The following is a 13,085-nucleotide window of genomic DNA, read 5'->3' as shown; positions in this document are numbered from 1 at the left end:
CGCCCTCCCTCAGGTGAGGTGGAGCTGGAGGAGTACTACCCGGCCTTCCTAGACATGGTGCGGAGCCTGCTGGAGGGCAGCATCGACCCCACACAGTACGAGGACACCCTGCGCGAGATGTTCACCATCCACGCCTATGTCGGCTTCACCATGGACAAGCTGGTGCAGAGCATCGCGCGGCAGGTGGGCAGGCGCAGGCCCGGTGGGTGAGCGGGGTGGCAGGAGGCCTGAAACGGGCAGCAGCACCTCCCTGAGGGTCCCTGCCCGTTGCCACCTTTGAAAACCAGCCCTTCCATCACTCCCATGCTTTGTCCTTGTCCTGTATGACGCCTTTTGCTTTTTAGTTAAGGTAGAATGCACATCACATAAAACTTCTCGTTTAAAGTGTACAGTTCATTGGCATTCAGTACTTTCACAATATTGTACAACCATCACATCTAATTCCAGAACATTCCATCACCACAAAAGGAGACCCTGTCCCCGTGAGCAGTCACTCCCCTTCCCCCACCCCCAGCCCCTGGCACCCACCGATCCGCTTTCTGTCTCTGGATTTGCCTGTTCCGGCCATTTTGCATGAATGGAATCATCCACTATGTGGCCTTTTGTGTCTGGCTTCTCTCTCTCAGCATGATGTTTTCGAGGTTCATCCATGTTGTAGCGTGTGTCAGGGCTTCCTCATTCCTTTCTATGCCTGAGTGCTGTTCCACTCTGTGGACAGACCACATTCGGTTCATCCGTTCACCTATCGGTGGACACTTGGGTTGCCCCACCGTGTGGTGATTGTGAGCAGTGCTGCTGTGAACACACATGTACAAGGGTTTGCTTGAGGACCTGTCGACAGACCTTTCGTGAGGCTGGTTTGGCACCATGTAGAGAACCTCAGCCCACTTCTCTGGGGGTCGATATCAGTGACGTTCATCAGCATCGTTTATAGTATCGGAAGAGCCTGCGCAGCTGACTGTCAAGGAGAGGAAATTGGTCGCGTAAACGTCAACAGCAAGGCCCCCGACGAGGCGGGTGCGGGTGCTCCTCAGTTCCCTCTGGAGGCGCTGTTTCCTGACTGTCCGGTACGGCTGCTCGCTGTAAAGCGGGAAAGGAGCTGGGGAAGGAGTAATGGCGTTACTCTTCCGCCCAGAGGGGTCACTAGGAACGTTGTAGAAGTGGCATTTCCTTCCAGGTGTTAAAAGCTTGTATTGAAGTAAAACACGCAGAAAAGTGCCGCTGTGCTGTGTGTGCAGCTCATGTGCTCAGCAGAGCCCCACCATGGGCACCCGATGCCTTGATCTCTGACGCCGAAATCAACTCCCTGGTTTTGAGCTGTGAGTGAATGGAAGCATGCGGCGTGTCTGACTGCATCCAGGCAGTGTGATGCTTCGAGGTGCCTCTCTGTTGAGATGTCCAGGGCTCCCTCATCCTCACCTGCAGAGGATTCTGGGGAACAAGCTCCCATTTGGGCCCTTGGAGCAGCGCTGTGTGTCTCCTGGCAGCCGTCTGCACGTTTCCTCTGTTGCCCTTGCGTGGGGCACAGGCAGGCTCTGCCAGCCTTGTTAGAAGCTTCCGGCTTCCTGGCACGCTCTGCGTCTGGCCCAGTGCTCAGGATTGGCGGTCCCTTTCGTCTCTCCTGGGCCGAGGGGACAGTGGGATTGAGTTGTGGCTTACATTGCATTTCCCTGGTGGGTCGTGGGGTCAGTGCCATGTCACCCCTCTGAGGCCGTTTGGACTTCCTGGCTGTGGAGAGCCTGACGTGCCCACTGCTGCTTTTCCTCATTGATGAGTGGAGAGCTTCACATCTTCTGGCTGCAAGGACACGTCAACACCAACAGCTGTGGTCTGGTACCCTAACCCTTCTGTCTTTGGCAACCTCCCCATTTACCTCTGCGGGTCAGGCTGGGCCTCTGTCCCTGCCCGTCACCGTCTGCAGTCGTGGCCACTGTGGCTGGGTAACGGGGAGGCAGGCATGGGGCAGCATGGAGAGAGGACGCCTGAGGCCCTGCACACAGCTCCGGGGGGCGACAAGGCTGAGCGCTGTACCTGCAGGCCGGGGGTTGGGTCTGGGCCCTCCAATGGGCCACAGCTCTGGGGACAGTGGCCTCATCTGCAGCACCAGGAGGGTCGCACTAGGTCAGGCGCTTTGATTAATGCTTTTAAAAAAATCCCATTTCTCAAATGTCTCCTGCAGAACCTATTTTTAAAAATGGAGAGAGTGGTGCTAAAAATGGAGCTAGTCAGCTGGAACGCTGCGGGGGCTGGGCCCCAGTCCCCGACACAGGTGCCCCGGGCCGGGTGCTCACAGAGCCGTCACGCCCACGTCTGCAACCGGCCTTGGCCGGGCCGTGTCCACACTCTTTGCAGTGTTTTCTTTTTTAATTAGCATTTCTTGTTTTCAGTAACAGCAGCCAGTGTTTGTTGGGAACCTGCTGTGTGCCAGGCCCCGTATGAGACCCGTGCATCTGCGTGTGGTCGTGTTCACTCAGTACAGTGACGTGCAGGAGGAGCCCAAGGCCCCGAGTCTGCGGTAGCCCGTCTGGGCTGCAGCGAGTGCTGGTGGGGCCGACCTTGCAGCCCCGGCTGTGTGCCTTATTCATTTCTTCCTAAACCTGAAAGTTTTAAATATAGGAATTAAAGGAATTAATTGTGTTTATAGCTGAACGTTTAGGGAAAATAACCACTTGTCATCAAATCACCTTTAGATAATTACTGTCTCCCTTTTGGCACATTTTTTTCTGTATTTTTTCTGTGCCTTTCTTACACCCAGGCAGGTGTTGCAGGTCGGCTCTGGTGTGGTTTGGTCTGGTTTGCTCTGCTCTAGTCTAGTCTGGTCTGGTCTGGTCTGGTCTGCTCTACTCTAGTCTGGTCTTGTGTGGTCTGGTTAGCTCTACTGTAGTCTGGTCTGGTCTGGTTTGCTCTGGTCTGGTCTGGTTTGCTCTATTCTAGTCTTATTGGTCTGGTCTGGTTTGCTCTGCTCTAGTCTAGTCTGGTCTGGTCTGGTTTTCTCTGCTCTAGTCTGGTCTGGTCTGGTCTGGTTTGCTCTGCTCTAGTCTGGTCTGGTCTGGTCTGGTTTGCTCTGCTCTAGTCTGGTCTGGTCTGGTCTGGTTTGCTCTGCTCTAGTCTGGTCTCGTCAGGTCTGGTTTGCTCTGCTCTAGTCTGGTCTGGCCTTGTCTGCTCTGGTTTGCTATACTCTGGTCTGGTCTGGTCTGGTTTGCTTTACTCTCGTCTGGTCTGGTCTGACTTGCACCTGGCACGGAAATTGCCCTGTGCAGTCCACTGGATCCTGGCCTTCATCCCCACCTCCTGGACTTGGCCACATCCTTTCTGGGTGAGGTCAGGGTCTAGCAGGAGGTGGAAGGGGCTGCTGTGCATCCCTCTACCTGGGGAGCGCCTACACCAGGCGCCCACTGGTTCCTCTGCCCCACCAGCTGCACCACCTTGTGAGTGACGACGTCTGTCTGAAGGTGGTGGAGCTCTACCTAAATGAGAAGAAGCGGGGTGCCACCGGTGGGAACCTGTCCTCTCGCTGTGTCCGGGCTGCCAGGGAGACCAGCTACCAGTGGAAGGCCGAGCGGTGCATGGCTGACGAGAACTGCTTCAAGGTGAGAGGCCAGCCACACTCATACTCACGCAGGGCTAGAGGTACGAAGGGGGCGCCCACAACAGGAGAGGGCCAGCAGCTGTGCCTGGGCTGGACCATGACTTGGTTGCCTGCCGGCCCCAGTACCCTGCACTTCTTTTACTGGGCCTCTGGATGCTGCCCCCAGCCTCATAGGGCGCTGCAGGGCTGGAAGGTGGGCGTTCAGCACGTGGTCCCTCAAGGAAGGATCAGGGCCTGGAGGCTGGCGAAGGGGGGGGGGTCACCTTTCGACCTTGTTCTGTGCCAGCCCGGGCTGTTCCCGTGCCTTAAGGCTGTTTGTCTCCTGCCTTCCCCAGGTGATGTTCCTCCAGCGCAAAGGGCAGGTGATCATGACCATCGAACTCTTGGACACCGAGGAGGCCCAGACGGAGGACCCCGTGGAGGTCCAGGTGAGGACCCTGGTCCCGTGCACTGCCTGACGCACACCGTGGGGCCTGAGAGCAGCCACAGGCAGCGTCCTGGGGCTCCCGCCCCTCAAGCTCCGTGCACCTGCTGGCCAAGCGCAGGTCGCACAACACCTGCCCAGAGAAGCCTCGCTGTGCGGGCTGCATGCTCTTCTTGGAAGCTGAGAGAGGGCGGGAGTTGCAGACTATCCCTCAAGAGCCAGCGGGTATGTCCCAGGGCCATGTGACAGCCAGGCCACCCTTCCCCCAGAACCCTGGCTCCTGGCTCCTCCCACCGGCTGCAGATGCCCTGACATCCCTGTTGCACCTTTGGACTGTGCGGTCACTCAGACCCTGACACGTGTGACCTCTGCCCTCCCCGTGTCTCAAGTTCAAGGCTCCAGGTCCCAATCCCTGAGCACCAGGAGAAACTGCCTGGCCCACACTGGAGCTGCACGTTCCACTGGAGCAGACTTTTTCCCATTCGCCTCCCCCTGTCAGGTGACAGTTAAATGCAGACCTGCATGTGTCCCAGGACAGTCACAGAGGCAGCTGGGGGGGTCCTCATTCCCCCTCATTGTCCTCCTTCCCTTCATTCTCTCTGTGGCTCATGCATGCCTTTCTCTTCCATCACCTTCCAGCGGGTCTAGCTTGTGTGCGTGTCACTTGGCCAGAGCAACTGTATTCATTCCTAGGGGTGTCGTAGCAACACCACCACAAGCCAGGGGCTTAGAGCAATAGCAGCTTATTCTCTCACACTCTGGAGGCCGCAAGTCTGAAATCCAGGTGTCAGCAGGGCCCGCACTCCTTCCAAAGGCTCTAGGGGAGGATCTTCCCTTCCTCCTCCAGCTCCTGGGGGCCCCCGGCATTCCTCGGCTTGTGGCCGCATCACCCCAATCTCTGTCTCCATCTCCACACAGCCTTCTTCCCTGTGTGTCGCTCTTCTCTTCCTGTGAGGACAGCAGGCGTTTGCGTGTAGGGCCCACCTTACTGCAGTGTGACCTCACTTGATTGCATCTTAACTTGATTGTGTCTACAAAGACCTCATTTCCAGATGAGGTCACGTTTACAGGTACCGGGGTTAGAACTTGGACATGTCTTTTTGGGAGACACAATTCAACCCCCAATAATAATCAGTTCCCCCCAGTTTGCCTGGGACATTCCTGGTTTTAGCACCCAAAGCCCCACGTCCCGGGAACTGGTCGGTCCTGGACAAACCAGATTGGTTGGCCTCCCAACATGCAGCTGCCTCAAAACGTTTTCTGGAGTCAAACGGTATATAAGTGAATAGTGCAGTACATCAAAAATAGGATTTCTGTTGTTGCCTTTTTGACCTTAAGTCAAGCAGCTGAAGATCTGTGGGCCAGGAGCTGGGACACCGTGTCTGCTCAGGAGCTTTCTGTCTGGAGAAACTGAAAGGTGCATGAGACTTGGTGCCCGCGCACTGCCGCAAGCAGGACCCATGAGCCCCAAGCCCCCTCACAGGGCCAGGGCTCACCCCGCTGCCCGCCACGGGCTCCCCCCACAGCGTCCTCACTCCCTGCCTGCTTCAGCCCTCCCCACGTGGGAAACACTTTCCAAGACAAGTGAGGGTGGGGGCCTGCACAACCTGCCCCTTCTGGAAGTTTCCTTCCACTGTGGTTTTGTTAAGCTCATGTCTGGAGGAGCCTCTGGCTTTAACCAGGTGGTGAGCGGATGACTTGGACACTCTAGGCCATGCCCACCCTGGACCTGGGTGGCCCATACACGCCCTGCTTTTTACTCACCCCCCACTCTAACCTGGTCTTTCCCTATCCACACCTGCTGTTCGTGTCCTGATGTCCGTTCCTGGCCCCCTGGCCCGCAGACCCCATTGTGGTCTGTGTGAGGGGCCCCCCGTGTGAACTTACCACGTGGTGAATACAGAACAGTTGTCCCACAGTAGGGATTCCTCCACTTAAGCACAAAGCTTACGTTTCTGTAAATTTATCTAAATCGTGGCCTAGGTGTGCTTGGTCCTGCTCTAGCTGAGTCCTCTATCACAGGCTGCACTCTGGAGCTTTGCATTACACGTCACGGTCCTCCTAAAGCTTCAAGAGGGGTTGGGTCAGAATCCCCAGGAGCCCCTGGGCTCAGGGTCCTGGGGAGGGGCCCATGCCCCCCGATGCACAGGGACTCATGGCTGTGTCTCCCTGTCCCCCAGCACCTGGCTCGGTACGTGGAGCAGTATGTGGGGACCGAGGGTGCGTCCAGCTCGCCCACCGAGGGCTTCCTCCTGAAGCCCGTGTTCCTGCAGAGGTGAGAGGACGAGATTCCTTCCTGTGGGCCCAGGGAGGCCCCTCTGTCCTCCGTTGAGGCGAAATGACTGTTTTCTGCGTCTGGGAGCATTTACGGGGTACCTGGTGTGTACTGAGGTGTGGCCCTGCCCTCCTGAGGCTCATAGTCTAGGGGTGAACTGAGCAATAATCCCATGACGATGGGGGCACCACGAAGGCTCCCCCCACCTGAGGGAGCTGAAGGGCCGAGCCGAGACCCGGGATGAGCACGTCAGAGGAGTGACTGAGGGCCCGGAGGGAGAAGTTATCAGAAATGGCAGCCATCAGGCCAGAGGCAGGAGTGGCCGCCTCATCTGATTGTGGACTGCGGCCAGGCGGGGCCCGATCTCATCTCTGGCCAGGTTAAGACAGTGGACTTGAAGATCATTGGGAGCCATTGTGGATGTTTAGATTCCAGTGGGGACCATCCTGGGGGGAGGAGGTCCCGAGGGTCCCAGGCCCACTGGTGACAAGAGGTGAGGGTCCCCGAGACGGGAGATGTGTCAGCGAAGAGGGAGGGACGTGGGCACAGAGAGGGAATGAGGAGGGAGGTGTGATCAAATTTGAGGCGAGAGTGAGGGTAGGAGGAGGGGCCCCTGGAGGAGGTGCTCCGCCTGCTGGAGGGACCAGAGAAGGAGGAACAGGGCGGCCGGGGGCCCTCTCCCCCCTCCCACCGAGGCCAGCACCGAGGGTGGCTGGTTTTAGTATTCCCTGGATTGAAGGGGGGTGGGTGGTGGCTTTCCTTGCTTCAATTTGCATTTCTCCGACCCCTGGGAAGTCAGACATCTTCCCCAAGTTTATGGGCCTCCAGGATTTCCAAGTCTGCACATCCTTCTCTGGTTCCCACCGCCACCACCTCGGCGTGCGAGGCTGGAGCAGGCGTCCAGCAGGCCTCCTCTCGCCCCCAGGAACCTCAAGAAGTTCCGAAGGTGGCAGTGTGAGCAGGCGCGCGCCCTGCGCGGTGAGGCCAAGAGCTCCTGGAAGAGGCTGGTGGGCGTGGAGAGCGCCTGCAACGTGGACTGCCGCTTCAGGCTCAGCACGCACAAGATGACCTTCATCGTGAGCTCCGAGGACTACATGTACCGCCGCGGGACCCTCTGCCGGGCCAAGCAGGTGCCCGCCTCGCCCAACCTGGGGACCTGGCTTCTGGCCCACGGCCGCTTGGGGAGCTTGGGCCGAGAGACCCAGCCTGGGTTGTCTGGGGTCCCGAGGTCCAGCCCGTGACCATTTTCGGCTGCCTGGGCTGCCCTGACTCCCGGCCCTCTCCCCCTGCCCCTGCCCCTGCCCCGCAGGTACAGCCCCTGGTCCTACTGCGCCACCACCAGCACTTTGAGGAGTGGCACAGCCGCTGGCTGGAGGACAACGTGACGGTGGAGGCGGCCAGCCTGGTACAGGACTGGCTGATGGGCGAGGAGGAGGAGGACATGGTGCCCTGCAAGACGCTCTGCGAGACGGCACACGTGCATGGCCTGCCTGTGACCCGCTACCGAGTGCAGTACAGCCGCCGCCCAGCCTCGCCCTGACGCCACCACCTGGGCACCACGACACACGGCTCGGCACGGCCACTTCCTCGGCCTAGATGTCCACCAGGTGCGTTTCCATGAACAGCCTGAGGGGAGCAGAGCGTCTTCAGCACTGCTGCCATGGGCTCGAGGCTATGTTGGCCCGTGGCCTCACACTGCCATCCCCCTCGGCTTTCTGATTTCCTTTGGGCCCGTCCTGTGCCAAACCCAGACCCCCCCCTGCACTTGAACTCGGGGGGCTCGTTTCCTGCTGGAAAGCAGGGGGTCGACGCGCTGGCTGAGCAACAAGCAACTGCATTCACACACCTGCCAGGCAGCTTCCGACACACGCCAAATCCCTGGGCAGGGGCGCCGCTGGTCCTTCTGCGCATACGGGGTCTGGAACAGTCAGTGGTGAGCCAGGTGAGGACACACCAGGGAGGAGGCAGTGTTCAGAGCCCAACATCAAAGAGGTCAGGCCCGGGAGGACCTGCTTGAAAAGCACGTCTTTCCCAAGTGGTTCCGAGAGCTTCCGGAAACATTTCCCAAGCTGGACAACCCCTGCATGTGACGGTAGGGGCGTCGGCCTGGCCCGGCCGGTGCTCAGGGTCCTCTGTCACTTTGAAAGAGGGAAGAGCCCTTTCAGCCAGACTGTTGGGATTCCGCTTTGAGTCAGATGTGGAGTTGGCAGGCAGCCCCAAACTGCCGGAAGACCCTGCTCTGGAAAGAGAGACCCCAGACCCCGGCTTGATCTGGCAGCTGGACTCTGAGCCAACGCTCCTGCCAAGCTCGAGTGTCCCATGCTGCGAGGGCCCTGCGTGCGGTCTTGTACCTAAGATGGACATTCTAGAAGTACGTATCTGCACACCCCACACGTATTTATTCCTTTACACTCTCTTAGTGGTTGTAACTTCTGCCACAGCAAAATCCTGTGGCTTCCTAGGGGGTGAGAGCCCCCTTCATGGAACTCCTCATGCCCGCCTGAGGGCCAGGGAGGCTGTGGATGTGAGGGGCCGAGGCAGCCAAGCTTTCTGTGCCAAGAATGCCAAGGAATTTGGGCTGGTGGCCAGCTCTTCAAACTTCTCGCACCATGAGAACCCCTGGCCGGGCCCCTGGCACCATCAGACTGAGAGCAGGATCCACCAACAAAAACAGGTGGGCCCAGAGTAGTCCCCACGCTGCCACCTCTGCCTGGCCGCAGCCCTCATCCTCCTGCAGCTGAGCTGTGCCAAGCATGTGATTCCGGGCAGTGGAGGCGTGTTTCTAGGAGTTACCTATGGAACTCGAGGTCTGCGGAGCCTTTGACTCTGGGCCTGGGCAGTTCCAAGGCGGACGTGCCCTTCGGGGTCTGCTCGCCCGCGTTTTCTCAAGTGTAATCCAGGCACTTTGTGCGCACCCTTGTTTTGTAAGAAGGGAATTTATCATTGGAATTCTCGAACCAGATCCTGCTGGCAGCCAGCCACCCTCGGGAGCCCATGGCCCCTTCTATGCCTCCGCGTGGGCCTGGGGTGTAGCAAGCCCCCACCCTGCATGCTTCTAGGGAGCATCTCTTCTGTTTTTGCAGAATTTACGTTCTGGGGCTTGTACTTCCTTTGCAGCTGTTTTGAATGTAGTTTTCCTTTTCTATTTATTTGCACATTCAAGTTAAAAATTAAATATTGGCCTAAAGCTGTAGGGTTCCCTCAGTCATTTCCTGTGAGAGAATGGGGGGGCAGCCTCTCCCTGCCAGGTGGGTCAGAGGACCAGTAGGGAGTGTCTGCGCGTGTGTGCCCAGCCGTTCCCAAATCCATGTGGACCTCTCGGGCCTCCCAGGCTTGGCCTGCGCAGCAGGCTCCTGTTTCCCCTGGGCATCGCCCCCTTCTCCCGAGGGTTTTCTAGGATATTCATTCCCAACCCAGTTTTTAGAAATGAGAGGTGTTTCATTTGAGTGTTGTGCGTGCAAAACCCAATTTACAGACTCAGCTTCCTTCGCCCGCCCGCCCACTTCTAACGCCAGGTCCCACAGAACCCCCGCCCCCACCGTTCCTCTTAGCTCCTGCATCTTCGCCATCACCGTGTTCCCTGAACAGCTCCAGGATCCCCTCCAGCCGGCTGCACACCCATCTCCAGCTAAGTGGGAGCCCACGATCTTGCTTAGCGTCCTCTTAGCTGACACGCCTTGAGGCTTCCGCGGTGGAACTGCCCGGCCCCACCCTCACCCCGCAGCCAGGCCTCCTGCCAGGTCCCTGAGCTCCGTCTGCGCTGCCCTCTGCCCTGCCCACCCAGCCTGTCCTTCCCCAGGAGTTGTCTCCAACCTTCCCGAGTGGCCGTAGCTGCCTCTCAGGGACTTTCTCCACCCGTGACTTCCCCCACACATGCGATGCCGCTGGCGGTGCCCACCTCCCCCTCCATCCAGAGGGTCAGGGCTCCTGGGAAGTTGGGTGGAGGAGGCTCAGTGCTGCCCCAGATTCCTCTGCCCTGATTGCGTGTCGGGGCGTGCTGTGGCCCCTCTGTGCCCACGCGCTGGCCTTCCTCGGTCGGAAGCGGAAGCGCTGGGTGGGGAGTCCTGGGGTGCAGGCAGTGGTGCCCAGTCCCAAGAGAACAGAGGGGAGCAGGTCCCGAGGGACTGCAGTGCTGGGGAGAGCTCTGATATAGCCCCGGGATTTCCCCCAGGGGGCACCCCAGAATAATCCCTGCCCTCGAGCGGGCAGGACCTGTGACCCTGATGAGGATCAGGGACATGATCTTGGTGGAAGGGTCTCCCGTGAAAGACGTTGGCTCCGTGTTGAGGAGGGGCCTCCGAGCGGCGGGCGGGACCTCAGTCCTCCCACCGCACATGGGGACCTGGCCCTGCAGACACCAGGCTGCAGCCTGGTGAGGCCCTGGACAAGGACCAGCCTGCCGGGCCAGGCTCCTCGCCCACAGAGGTGCCAGATCACAGGGCCTGTTCCAAGCTGCTGCGTCTGCGGCGCTGGGCCGTGCAGCAGTAAGGGCAGCCGCCGTGCACACAGCAGCCTGTACCCACATGCCCCGCACTGCCCCTTCCCACCTCCCTCAAGTTTGTGGAGGTGCCAGCTGCGGGATCCGGTGGGCCACCCTCCGCCTCCCTCAGTGGGGGAAGGGCGGCCCGTGGTGCCTGTGGAGGCGGTGGGAGGGTTCGGGGGGACCTGTTGAACGTTTATGCTGTTATGAGTGAGCGTGTCTTGCTGGCTATTTTTGAGGTTTAACTAGCACTTTACTCCTGATGTCCTGGCTGAGAAGGAAGCTGATTGTTCTAAAGAGAAGTTGACCTAAAGTCAGTCTCAGGAGGCCTGTGGTCGGGGGAGGACATGCCCAGCAGGAGCCTCCAGGGACGGGCTGTGAGATGCAGGGACTGGCGTGCAGGGTGAGGTCTTCTGAATGCACCCAGCGCCTCCGTGAGGGCGGCTTTTGGAATCCCGACTCCGCCCCTGCCCCAGTTTCTGTGGCACGTTCTCCAGAGCAGGGCTGTGTGCACTTGCTCAGCCCCACAACCCAAGCGACAGCTGAGCAAACAGACTCGGATTTGGGGTCCCAGGGAGGAAGTGCAGGACACCTAGGGTTGGGAGGGCTGGACCTCAAACCCTGGGCCTGACCTTGGCCCCCGGTGGTCAGGGTGGTCAGGGTCGCAGCAGCTCCTCCAGGCCGGCCTGGTGGGTTGCTGTCCCCGCCCACAGGCCGAGGCCCAGCCAGGAGCGAGGGAGGTAGCGCACGTGTGGGTGCCCATCCGGCTTCAAAGGACGACATCGTGAAAATACGATTTCCGCACATACGATTACGCCAAGAAGCGTCGCGTTGGAAGGACTTGAGGGGCTCTGCGTCTGGTCTGCCGACCTCCCCCCCACCATAACCCCAGGGGTCCAGGTGGGGGCTGGAGGGGGAGGAAACACAGGACTAGCTGCTGGCTCTGGTCTGTTCGCCATTTTTTTTCTCCGTTTGAAAAGTTTTAAATTGTGGTAAAATACACATGAAATAAAATTTACCACTTTAATCATTTTAAGTGTCCAGCTCAGGGGCATTAAGCACATTCACGTGGTTGTGCAGCCGTCCCCACCATCCGTCTCCAGGACTCTTCATCTTCCCCAGCTGAAACTCTATCCCATTAAACACTGACTCCCCTCCCCTCCCCCAGCCCCTGGCACCCTCCATCCTACCTTCTGTCCCTGTGAATGTGACTCCTCTAGGGCCCTCATATAAAAGTGGGATCAGGCAGTATTTGTCCTTTTTGTGTCTGGCTTCTTTCACTGAGCGTAATGCCCTCAAGGTTCATCCATGTTGTAGCAGGTGTCAGAACTTCCTTCCTTTTTAAAGCTACTATTCTGCCTTTTTTTAAACGTGAGTTTTTATGGCAAGTGACATACACAGAAAATTCCAATAGTACAAAAAAATCACTAAAGAAAAGCAGGCGCCGAGTCCCTCTCCTCAAAAACAGCCGTCCCCAGCGTCCCCTAGGAGGTGCCTCACACGGCTTGTCGCCTGACGGGGACGGCAGCCCTGCACCTCCACCTGCCATGTCTGGGGCCCCCTCCCGTTGGCACAGGGTCATTTCCGTGGGGGAGGCTGTTGATGCACACCCGCTCTCTGTGCTGCCGAGAATAGCCCTGTACAGACACTTTCCTGCACGTGTGTGTCTGTGAATTCCTAGACACGCAACGCCTGAGTCAAACCGCCCTCCACGGGCCTCCAGCTTCCCCTGCCGGGTTTCCTGCTCTGCCCCTGGAGGGCAGCAGGGGTCCTCGTCCCGGTTTTCCTATGACGTCATCGGTCACACGTTGGCAAGAGATGCAGGTGCGGGGCTGAATCTGTCACTGGTGCCAGTGGAAACGGCTCAGAATATAGGGGAGGCTCCTGGCAGAGGCCCTGCCCCAGCCGGAGCTCCCTTGGCCTTGGCACCCTCCACCCAGGGCTGGGGCAGGGGCCTCGGCACCGCAGCCTCCAGCTGCACTGACTCTGTCCAGGACTGCTCAGTCACTTCCTGGCTGGTCCCCGTGTCCCCAGCTGTGTGACTAGATTAGGGCTCGCCACTCCAGGACGCGGCTGCTTGAGATCTGCTCTCCCACCACCCTCTTGGGGTCCTTCTGCTCCCAGACCTCCTGCCACTGTGGCCCAGGCCTGACCACACAGGAGCTCCCTAACCATCTAGAACCTCCAGTGCAGGGCTCCCCCAGGACAGGAGGGCTCGAGGCCTCTCTGAGGCCCAGAGGGGCACGCGAGGGTGGGGACTGTGTGCAGGAGACAGAAGGGACACTCTCCCCTCTGAGCCTCAGTTTCTTCATCCGCA

At 59.0% G+C, this 13,085-nt stretch overlaps 1 protein-coding gene across 6 annotated transcripts in view; it reads left to right on the top strand.

Annotated features, from left to right (window-relative positions):
* The window catches only part of SIN3B (SIN3 transcription regulator family member B), a 43,421-nt gene extending 31,402 nt beyond the window's left edge, over positions 1 to 12,019 (top strand). For 4 of the 6 annotated variants that reach the window (XM_014781764.2, XM_087443633.1, XM_087443632.1 and 1 more), the window contains 6 exons: positions 14 to 183; positions 3,417 to 3,590; positions 3,925 to 4,017; positions 6,194 to 6,288; positions 7,214 to 7,418; positions 7,598 to 12,019. In XM_014781764.2, coding sequence (XP_014637250.1) covers positions 14 to 183; positions 3,417 to 3,590; positions 3,925 to 4,017; positions 6,194 to 6,288; positions 7,214 to 7,418; positions 7,598 to 7,828 — 968 coding nt within the window. In that variant the 3' untranslated portion in view covers positions 7,829 to 12,019. Of the gene's footprint in view, positions 1 to 13; positions 184 to 3,416; positions 3,591 to 3,924; positions 4,018 to 6,193; positions 6,289 to 7,213; positions 7,419 to 7,597 lie in introns of those variants that run through there. The other 2 variants (XM_087443630.1, XM_087443634.1) reach the window with 2 other exon arrangements.
* Positions 12,020 to 13,085: the final 1,066 nt, after the last annotated feature.

The sequence above is a fragment of the Ceratotherium simum genome, chromosome 18 (assembly GCF_057802395.1).
Source record: "Ceratotherium simum simum isolate JZ-2026a chromosome 18, ASM5780239v1, whole genome shotgun sequence".
Classification (NCBI taxonomy): Eukaryota; Metazoa; Chordata; class Mammalia; order Perissodactyla; family Rhinocerotidae; genus Ceratotherium; species Ceratotherium simum.
Note: the sequence above shows the minus strand (reverse complement) of the source record. Positions and strands in the feature narration are given on the sequence as shown.